The 11,195-nt window shown below is 47.8% G+C and overlaps 1 protein-coding gene across 1 annotated transcript; it reads right to left on the bottom strand.

Annotated features, from left to right (window-relative positions):
• Positions 1-940: 940 nt before the first annotated feature.
• ACCSL (1-aminocyclopropane-1-carboxylate synthase homolog (inactive) like) lies at positions 941-10,772 on the bottom strand (the record flags this gene model as incomplete). The annotated part of the gene is made up of 14 exons (XM_081099470.1): positions 941-1,023; positions 1,748-1,901; positions 1,987-2,129; positions 3,462-3,603; positions 3,693-3,738; positions 4,706-4,795; positions 5,745-5,845; positions 6,180-6,257; positions 6,524-6,621; positions 7,547-7,613; positions 7,800-7,869; positions 8,202-8,272; positions 8,729-8,788; positions 10,263-10,772. The coding sequence occupies 14 exons, from the start codon at positions 10,770-10,772 to the stop codon at positions 941-943; spliced, it is 1,713 nt and encodes a 570-aa protein (XP_080955596.1).
• Between the last annotated feature and the right edge of the window lie 423 nt (positions 10,773-11,195).

Here is an 11,195-nt window from a genome sequence, read left to right as displayed (position 1 = left end):
TCATGCCTGTTTTGCTGATGAGGAAGCTGAGGTTAAAAAAGTGAGGTGACTCAGCCAAGGTCACAGAGCTAGCTGAGAAAAAATGTCTGACTTTTAGTCGAGTGCTCTTTATTCAACACTGACACCTAAAAAAAAAAACACTGGAGGGGGCATTTGCAGAGGCAGTGATGGGAGTCCGTGTTACCCAGCTCCTCCCTGGGGTGAAAGAAGAAGTTCTGGAATTGGGTGTCACCCTGGTCTTGGCTCTACCTTCTGGAGGGACTCAGGCCACTGTCATCCTGGAGGTTTGATTCAACCTCACACTTTGGAAAATGTGGCCATTTCTAGACCATCCCACCCTGAGCAGGTGCTGGATTAGTGACACCCAGGGCACTAATCACACACACAATGTCAAGGAAAGGCCAACTCCTTGGGCAGTGGGACAAGAAGAAAGGGAGTCAACCTCTCATATACAACTCGAGCCTTTCCCTTTCTCCTCCATCCCATACAGATGCACTGCCCAATACGGAAGTTGCTAGCCACATGTGGCTATTGAGCACTTGCAATATAGGTAGTCTGAATTGGGACACACTGGATATTAAAGACATAATCTGGACTTTAGAGGAATATAGAATTTATTAGATATAGGATACAAAACAAAACCCATCCAAAGCTCTCTTTATTCCCATAGGCTTTCCCACCAAAATCTCCTAAAATCATTTCACACCACAAAACCACTAACAAAGATTAAAGATATCGAAGCTCCCAGAAATGACAGGTGCTCAGTGGAAGGAGGACGATGATGGCGTCAGATGAGCTCATCCCTGGAGCCCCACTGTTTGCTCTGTCACAGCAGCAAGTCAATACTATACCAGAGGCTGATGTCAGGGACATTCTAAGCATGTGATTGGCTGGAGCTTCTGGTTAGGGGGCGGTGGGGGGGGGGGGGAGGGTGTACCACTTATTTCCCCAGTACGCACTTCATTTGCTTCTCTACCCAATACTGCTTCTGCTCCAATAGTGCCTGCGAGAACCGCTTCATGGCTGGAGGATCCAAATGGAGACAGAGAGAAAGAAAGATTTAGTAGGTTCGCAGGTAATGGTAGACCATCACGGAGCCTCTCGTTCAGGGATGTTGAACTTCAGCCTGCTCTTCTTTGGGATGCATTTCCAAGTCTACCCACCACATCCCTAATGGGTTTTTTTTCAGCTTCACTGTCACAGCATCAGCTTGCCAGACACCTTCGTGTCGCATATAAAATCCTATAACCTGGCGATAGACTTGGACTCATCACGGTTTCTATTGCCTTTAGTGTCCTTCACTCGGTCTGTTCTTCTCAGTCGCTCAAAATTTATTTTTATAACATAAACACTTTTTCTTCACTGCTCGATTCCCAGTAGGTAGAACAGTGTCCAACATGTGGTGGAATGCAACACATCATTGTTAAATGAATGTCATGTTCTCATAACCTTCAGAGGAGAATCTGACTCCAGAGAATAACATCCAGGGACATCCATGATCATCTGCCTGTCTATCTCACCTACTAACTCAAGCCCCACAGGGCAGAGGACCACTTCTGATTAGGGCCCTGCTCAATGGCAGGTCATGTAATCCCTGTTTGCAAAGGAACTTAATCAAAATATGAAAGTGCAAACCATCTATGGTATAGATGAGCTGTAGCTATAGCTACTCAAGGCCAATAAGGAGGACTCAGCTATTGGACTACAGGAGTGGAAGACACCAGGAGTGGAAGTCAGCACCACTCACCGACTTTCAGGCGGAGGGGCTTATCCGTAAAGGTGATGCGGAACCAGCCAGGCTCCTTACACATGTAGGCCTTGCCAGGGGCCAGTAGGAGCTTGTTGTCCAGGAAGCGGCGATAAAGGAGCTGCTCTTCCTCAAATGTGCATGGGTCCAGGTACTGGGGAAGGCAGAGGGACAGAGCTGAGCCCTAGACCTATCAGGCAGGTCTGCCCAAGGACACCTGTCCTCACCCCCGAGCTCACCTCTTTCAAATTGATCCAGATATAGAGGCCAGAGCCACGACTGAGAAAAGGGATCTTCAATGTCTTCAACCTGTTAGTGATGTATCTGTGAGCTTCCTGCATCCGGGAGCGATTAGTGGGCAGGTACACATTGTCAATCCATTCTGGATGGCGATAGGGGAGAATGCTGTCACAGGTCTTGTGGCAAAGAACTGCCAAGAATTCTTTGCCACATGCTCCCTACCTGGACTTCCTGGCAGCTATTTCTGTCCAAGACTGACTCTGTACTATATTTGAGCTGATGGAATCCATATTCAAAGCTCACCTCCTACCTACCTACAGCTCTGGAGGAGACACTGGGCTTCTCAGTAAACCTTTAGGAGTGTTTTATTTGAGTTTACAGCTCTGACACTAAGAATCAGGGTATCCCCCTGTAATGGGTTGATGTTGCTGTTGTCCAATGAGCAAGAAGCAGGAACTCACAGCTCCCCATACCTCCTGCCTTACAGCCTCACACAGTGGACTTTGATGTATTTGGCGATGATCTTAGCCCAGTTGTTCTCAGCATTGACAGCACATAGAACCACCAGGGGAGCTTGTGAAAATCCTCGTGGCCAGGTTATATCCCCAGATCACCTAAGTCAGAACTTTGGGGTGGAGTCCACACATTGGCATTTAAGCTCCCACGTAATTCCCAAATTGATAGCCATGTTCACGGGGCTGGGAACCTGGTTTCTGCCAAATATCAAAGGGCCTGGCACCACGTAGGGAAACAGGTAATTGGATTTCTCCTTTTACTCACCCAAAGATGAAAGTTAAGTTGTTTTCTCAACCAGATTATTTGGTTAGTTTCATTTATTTAATTATATCCCAGCTTTTAATTTAAATCTGCTGGACTGGATCTGTTCTACTACAGGGAATTAAAGAAAGGGGCCCTTCTCTATGTTTGGGCCATGGCACTAAAGGGGGAAGTTCTCCCTGACGCCAGCATTCACCTCAGATCCAAGGGGCAGAAGAACCCAGGGGCCATAGATGTAGCCACAGCAACTTGCCCAAATGGCAGCGCTTCCTTGGCCACCTTGGCAGGTGAAGTTAGGTCAGACTTGAGGAGTCAGGGCACTTATTTCTTTGTAATCTTTGCCTGAGCAAGCAGAATATTGGAAAGGGGAAAGAGACCTTGACATAAGGACGGATTTCTGAAGTTCCCCCTGAAGTCTGCATATGATTGTCTATCCCCTTTCCAGGCAGAGCACAAGCTATCAGATAGCCAGAAATTAAAGCCCATCCTGGCTTTTAGACCAGTGCCTCCCGCTTCTGTCTACACCCTAGTGCCCCCTCTGAGCTGCATCCTGCCTTCCCTCAAACTTCCTGTCCTCCACCATGACACCTGAGTCAGCGAACAGGTTATCAGGGGACTGAAGGCATGTCAGAGGCCCAAGCAGACCCAGGAATCCCCGTGGTCCTGAGCACCGAGATGCCTGAATGGAGCTCAGTACCTCTGTCCTGGAGCAGCCGACACAGCTTGTGCTGGGTGATGCCAGAGATGCCGTGGAGGAAGCCAAAAGCGCCAACAGCAGAGACCACCTCCTTGTTGTGGGTGTACAGAGTGCCAAAACGGAAGCCAGAGATCCCAAATTCCTAGAGGAAGAGAGGGAAACCTGGTTGGTCTGCCTTCTACTCTTGGTTCCTCTTCCCTTCCAACTCAAGGACAGGCAACTGGGACTCACCTTACTGGTGCCCCAGATCAAATGGGTCCTGTTGGGGTCAGGCAAACTGGAGAGGAGACAGTACAATCAAGGTTATGGAGAAATGTTTGAAGGATAAAGACAGGGTCTTTGTGTGAAAAGGAGGAAATGGGCTTGAGGTCCTTCCTCAATAGAAGGGCCTACAGGGTAAAATTTCAAAACACAATTGCCCCAGTTAAGCCAAGAAATGAATACAAGGTATTTTGGGGGAACAAGATGAGACAGCTTTCACGGGCCTATTGAATAAAATCAGGACCCTCAGCCTGGCTTGTGGGCCTGTCTCCTGCTGATCCCAAGCCACCTCCTGTCAGTCGGTTCTTCACACATGAGGTACACCCACCATTTCTAAAATGTGCTCACTTCCTACTGCTCCGCCTATGTTAATACTTTTACTTCATCCAGGAATGCTATTTCCTTGCTTTGGCTGTTAGAACCCTATTCTAGAGCCAAACACTGTTCTTAAGAAAGTTCTGCCCCATGTCTACATTTCCCCTAGGAACTTATCAAGAGGTTCCTACATGGAACTTCAGCAGGACTTCATCTTGACTTTTTAAAATAGATGTTTTAGTGATTTTTAGAGAGAGAGAGGAAAGGAGGGAGAGAAAGAGAAACATCAATGTGAGAACAGAGCATCAATCAGCTGCCTCCTGCACACCCCTTACTGGGGATCCAGCCTTCAGCCCAGGCATGTGCCCTGACCAGGAAGCGAACCAGCAATCTTTTAGGAGGACACCCAACCAACTGAGCTACACTGGCCAGGGCCATCTTAACTTTTGATAGTGCACTTTCCACCTTGCCCTCAGGTTTCCTCATGTACAAAATGGCATTTAGAAGAGAAAACACTTGAGAGGATGGATGAGGCCTTGCTAGTTTTCATATCCCAGTTGGTACTTATTTTAGTTCTAAGCACTTAGCCAATTAAATTAAAGGCACATAAACTGATCCAGCAAAGCAGTTTATGATTCTCATTCCTACTCCAGCTGAGACCAACTCACCTTTCCAAGCTCAGAACACTGTGGAATGGGATGGATTCATCAAACACAGTCCCCATGTATATCTCATCAATAATCACATGTAGGTTGTACCTGCAAGTTAGGCAGAAAAGTGAAAACATCAAGGTTCTCTCTCTTAACTCACTTTCTTTTATGGTCAATTCTGGATACAGATCAGATCCTCCTATTGCCCCAGCAACCCAGCCACCATAAATCATGGTAAGGCAGAGGGGCTGGTACACCAGAAAGGACCTTACACACGGCTAGGGAGTACTTGGAAGGCATAGAACCCAAAAGACACACATGATAAAATCTTACTGAACCTTTCAATCCTCAAGCAGAGACCACTTCAGGGTATTAAGTGGGTTAAGTCTTAGATGTATATCGTGTTTATTCTCCCATTGGCCCTCTGAGACAGTACTGTTCTCTCCCTTTCACAGATGAGACAAAGTTAATAACCCTCTATTAGCAGCTTTTGGAGCTGGAATTTAAACCCAATTCTGTCAAATTCTACGGTATCTAGCCCAGGACTTGCAATGTTCTTCTTCTTGTCCCCATGCTCTGCTATTGATTGCTCCGGCTTATATGAGGCTTGGACAAGTGCATCGCTTCTAGAGAATAGAAGACTATCTACCCTCACTAACAGGGATGTTTCTGGACTCCAGACATGTCAGATATGAAATGTTCTTAGGAATAGGACATTTCTTCATCTTCATCCCACATCATTCGACAGTCTCTCTCTTTCATGGCACCTCAGGCCAAGTAGTTTGGAAGTGGATTCTGGGAAAGTGCTCATGCTACAAGAAGTGATTGTTACATAGGTGTCTGCACATGGACAAACACTAGAAAGAAATTGAGGAAAAGAGAATGGTGGAAGCTATAGCATGTGGCTACATTTTCCTTCATTCCCATTTCAGTTAGTTGTATACCACTTTGCAGAGTACAATAAGCAGTAAGCATAGTTAGGGAAAGTTATTTCTGGTTCTGACTTCGTGTCCATGACCGATGGCAATTTGTTTAATTTCAAGGGGTAAACTCCTACCTCTTCGCAAATTCCAGGTATTCCATCAGTGAGTCCCGAGAGTAGATGTCTCCCAGAGGATTATTGGGGTTGATGAGAACAAGACCTTTGACCTTTTTCCCCTGAAAGAACCAAACATAACCCAATGAACACAAATACTTTACATCTACTTCATGTTCAGCCAATGTCAGTCAGGAAACCCAATATAGGTCACATAATCAAGGTCTAGGTTTGATCTTGAAGCACCTATCTTACTGCCCCCAGGGCAGAGCAGGAAGCAGCACTGGGGACTGCCACTGAGAAGGCTCAGGGCTCCCAGAGGGACATGCCCCTGGGACACTGCTTCTTCTGAAGAAAGAGCCCACACGCTCTTGTTGAGGAAGTTGTAGCAGAGTCTCAGCACTGATCCCCCATCAGGGCAGCAGTGTCCACCCTGACCCATGGTCCTCTCCTTACCTTAAGCCTAGCCTCCAGCAGGGTTTTCTCCAACTTGTCCACAGTCAGCTGGAATGGTTGGGTGTCCGCTTCAGTGATCTGGAACACAAACCCTGCCTGAGGAGCGCCCATCTGACTGCTTCTAAGCTTTGATCCCTCATTTCCATAAACCGTGAACAATCCTTGGCCTTCATACCCAGGGTTCCAGTCCCACGGGCCCTCTTTGCTCTGATTTCCTTATCCTCACCCAACATCACTTATATGAGAGGAAAGCAAGCCTCCCCACCCCACCCTATGCCTTCAATTGCCTTCCAGAACATTCCATTGCCTAGGTGGGCTGAGCAGGGAAAGAGCCCCAGTCTGACCTCACTGTCCAGGTGGACACGAATCAGCTCAACATTCACATATAGGCTGGAAGCAAACGTGAAGCCAGAATAGAAGGGGGTGACGATCAGAAAGGCATCTGGAAGCACAGGGAGATAAGGCTGTCAGTCCAGGGTCTCTCTTTCAGAACCTACCACACACCACCTGACCCCGAGACCAGCAGCAACTCTACCAACAGGGTAGCTTACTTGGCCAATCCCTCCTACTTGGGGATTAATGCTTTGGGGCTCAGGCTCTGTAAAAGGTAGCTATTCTTATAAACAATATTTGGGGAACAAAACTCTAGTGTAGTCCTTGTGGCTACAATAGAGGAGACAAGGAAAGAACCCTGTTCTGAATGGCTCAGAAACCAGGGCACAAATCAAGCCAGCCCTCCTAGCAGGGCGAGCACTGGGCACTCACAAATTCTGGTCAGCTCCACAGCAAACACCGGAGGCTGCTTCTCCACATGACTCAGGATATCTGCAACTAGTGGCCTCATGCATTCTTCTCCTCCCATCATTTGGCCTTATTGATGAACTAACCAAAGACCTACTGACTTGAATGAAACTGGCCACCTTGGTAACTACTTTCCATGCAGCCAAAGCTCATTAAAGTCTGAGACTCTTGCTTGGACATTGTTAAGAGGGACACTGAGAACAGATCTCTCAGCCTTACTTGATCTAGAATTAATTAGACATTATTTTTAGGAGGAGGTGATAGAAATTCTATACAGTTTAAGCCAGTTTACCAGGGCTCTCTGTGTTGGAGTTGAGCCCCAAGTCCCAGCTAATACTATATTGGCTTGGCTCCCGCCATCACCATCCCTCGGGCATACCTCCTTGAGGACTCTCCCATGATTTCCTTCCTTATTAAGTGGGGATCCAAATCCCTCACTCCTACAGAAATAGTAGGAAGATGTTCTAACCAGTGTAGGAGAGTCCTAGCACATTAGGGGAAGGGCCTGAGTCAAGATGTTTTTCTTCTCTGAGGTCCCTGAGGGAAAGCAGAGCCCGTTGACTTACCGCCTGGATTACATAGCACCAAGGTCAATGCAGAGAAGATAGCACAGCAGCCACTTAGAACAACCACCTGAAGAAGATGCACAGAAAGTACAAGTCAATCCCCATGTATGAAGGGCTAGTACCCATTGGCGTTTACTTTGTCTTGACCCTGATGGGTCTCTGCTGGTTCTCCCTGTACCCTCTGGAAAATGCAGAGTCCCTCGAGAATACAGCCCTCCACTAGGACAGCAGTGAGGCCTGGAAACTGACTCACATTTTCGGGATCAAGCTGCTCAGGTGCCTTGCAGTAGTAGGTCAGGAACCGGGCTACTTCTTCCCTCAGGCTACGGAGAAACCCAGAGAGATCTTGTGGTTCCCAGGTCTAGACTGCAGTCTTTTCCAAAGTGCAGAGTCCAGATATGCTATAGGGATTCTGACAGAGGCTATCAGTTCCCTGGGTTACAGATGGCAAATCTCGCCAGGATCTCAAGCCTTTGGAATTAATCAGCAATGCCATTTATGCTACAGCAGGCTACCTCCGAATGTGGAACTCTAGGCATATTCTAGAAGTTGTTCCCCAAAGAAAGGGAGGTAGCCAACCAAGGATCTGATACTTTGAGCCCTTCCCTGCATGGTGCCTGTGGACCAGGAGGCCATAGATCTGGAAGTTACTTACAATGAATGTCCACTCCAATCAGGATATTGCAGAAGGTCATCATCAATGTAGTTCATGTCACTCCGACTCAACTGTTGACAAATAAAGCATGAGGACAGCCAGACCAGGGAAGCCCCACAGTCTTCATCCTACTCCTAGGATGCAGGTGGGCATTTTCCCTACAACACAGGGCCTCCCAGAGGGCAATGGAGACATGTGCCGCATGCTCCTGAATGAAGGGAGGCCCTGACCTTCTTATCAGATCACACAAATGAATAACTTACTAAGAACTGCTGAATTAACAGCCTCTCCAACTGTACACTTGGGCCAGAGGCTCCCTTGTCAATCTACCCAAAATATACCCATCCAAAGAATACCTCTGAACAGTCAGAAAATCCAGGAGATGACACATGCTATTCTAGAAGCCATTTCCCCACTCCCTTTTCCAGTCGCCTAAGTCCCACTCCAGTAGCGACCACATGCGTGGGGGGGGGGGGGGGTCGGGCTGGGCCTCCATATGGGCCCCGCAGGCCCGGAGCTTGGCTCACCCTTTCAGTCAGCAGGTCAATGCAGAGCTTGTTCTCACTGAGGCCAAGGTTGATGAGGCCCTGCAGATGGAGGAATCTGAGATCAGTCCTCCTGCCCAGCCTAGAGGAAACCTTTAAACATGTCAAAAAGCGCTCTTCCCAGATGATTTCCAAAGGGGAGAGCTCACTGTCCCGTGAGGCAATTCACAGCCCCAAAATCATACAGCTTGCAGTATCCCCCTTTAGAGCCACAGAGATAAATCATAGTTATATTACATACCAGCGACCAATCATTGGGTTCTTATTATGTGCCAGACACTAGTACCAGTGATGGTGAACCTATGACACGTGTGTCAGAGGTGACACACGAACTCATTTTTTTGGTTGATTTTTCATTGTTAAGTGGCATTTAAATATATAAAATAAATATCAAAAATATAAGTCTTTGTTTTACTGTGGTTGCAAATATCAAAAAATTTCTATATGTGACACGGCACCAGTGTTAAGTTAGGGTTTTTCAAAATGCTGACACGCCGAGCTCAAAAGGTTCGCCATCACTGCTCTAGACTAAGTGCTCCACGTGAGTTGCTTTTCATTTCACTATTCCTGAGAATAAAGTTCTAATATGGTCCCTACTTTTAAGTGAGTGAAACTAAGAAAGATTGAATACCCTACTAGCCATACGACCTTGGTGATGGGTAGACTTTACCTGCCTGCCCCAGAATCTGGATCCTTAAGCACCACAGACCCAGCCTCATACCCATCTCTGTTATTTCCACTTCCATGTACAGGATTTTCAAGTTATTAGAGGAGCTATAGTTCTTCAGAGTGCCAGGGGGTATCTGACTCACTTGGCCCCCAGAAAAGCACATGGCCACTGAGCACATGTCACTCAGCTAGAAGCAGAGAGATGATATACTCGTGCTGTCCTCTACTCTCTGGCTGGAGAGCTGTTATGAACATCCCTTGCTGGAAGCCTTTCATTGACCCCCTGTCACCCTTAGGATAATACCCTACCCCTGTCCTACCCCTGTCCACACTTCTTGTCACAGCCCTCATTGCCCCTACTCTATGCACATGGGCCTCCTTTCCATTCACTCCAAGCCCTTCCCACCTAAAGCTTCACACATGTTGTTGTTCCCCCCCAGAGGACCTCCTATCCCACCACCACCACCTTTAAGACAAAGCTGGCATCCCCGCAGTGCTCTCAGCAACATTATTGTTTCTTTCCCAATGGCTGATGACTATCATCTCTAGATTGAGCTCAATGAGGGCTGGCTCACTTACACCTATGACCACAGTGACTCCTGGAGGGTAAGAGCAGGGGTTAGGGAAAGAAACCAGAGGGGAAGAAGGGAATCCAATCTCAGCCCTTCACCTTTCTTGGGCATGTCACTCTATTTTGTGCCCATCCCCTTATCCATAAGGAGAAAATACCACCTTCTTCATAAGCCCGGGAAGAGCAAGCGAGAGAGCACAGTGCTTGGCACAGGACTCAGTAAATCCTAGTGACTGGGCCTCTCTGGTGTGCCCTTCCCACCACCCACATCCTCACCAAGGTGTTCTTGTCCTCATGGTATTTGTCTCCTTGGTAGGCTATGAAGTCCTTGAAGCTGGACTTGTATGAGGCGGAGATGTCAATCCCACGGTTGGATAGGTCACAGCTGACAACTGCAGCTTTCAAATCACTCAGTTGGTGACTTAGCTGGTCAGGCTTCCTGGGCAATTGGGCCTGCTGCCCACCTCCACCCCTTGAGTCCAGGGAAAGGCGAGGCAGTTGGCGCTCCAGGCTACTTGTGGCACCAGCCTGTAACAGGTTGGCCACCTCACCAAGTAATTGGACGAGGATGGCTTCCTGCTCCCTGGTGTCCTGACTGTGCCGTTGCTTCTCCTGCTCCAGGTCCTCCTGCAGGTGCCTGATCTTCAGCTGCCTGGAGTACTCATCTATGAGCTGTCGCAGGCGCAGGATCAGCTCCATCACTGGGGGGTGGGGCTTCTGGGTTTTGAGGCCCCGGTCCTTCATTTGGCCACAGGGCTTGTGGAGGCTGTCAGATTGGTGACTCATAGTCTGGGTCTTGGTTGTGGTCTCAACAAGCTTTCCTGAACCTACAGAGAAAGAGAGAGACCATGTACCGCAGTAACATAGACTTCCCCTGGCCTCTGTGTCCTCCCTCATATGCACTAGGTTATAGAACTGAAGTGGTTCTGAAAGAGTTACCTACTCATTCAAGGGCAATGCCTAAGTGGCCCCAGCGCGGACCCTTGAGCAATGTGCTTCTGGCATCAAGCCCTGATCGTCAAAGCCCTCAAATTACCACCACAAGATAAAAAGAAGCAAAAACAACAACAAGAACAACAAAGACACATTAAGCCCAGTGGAATTATCACTTTTGATGAGATTGTTAACATTGTCCGACAGATGTGGCACTGATCTTTAGCTAGAGAATTCTCTGGAACTATTAATGAGATCCTGGGGACTGCCTAGTCT

Source organism: Myotis nattereri (assembly GCF_964212035.1).
Source record: "Myotis nattereri genome assembly, chromosome: 9".
NCBI classification, from domain to species: Eukaryota; Metazoa; Chordata; class Mammalia; order Chiroptera; family Vespertilionidae; genus Myotis; species Myotis nattereri.
Note: the sequence above shows the minus strand (reverse complement) of the source record. Positions and strands in the feature narration are given on the sequence as shown.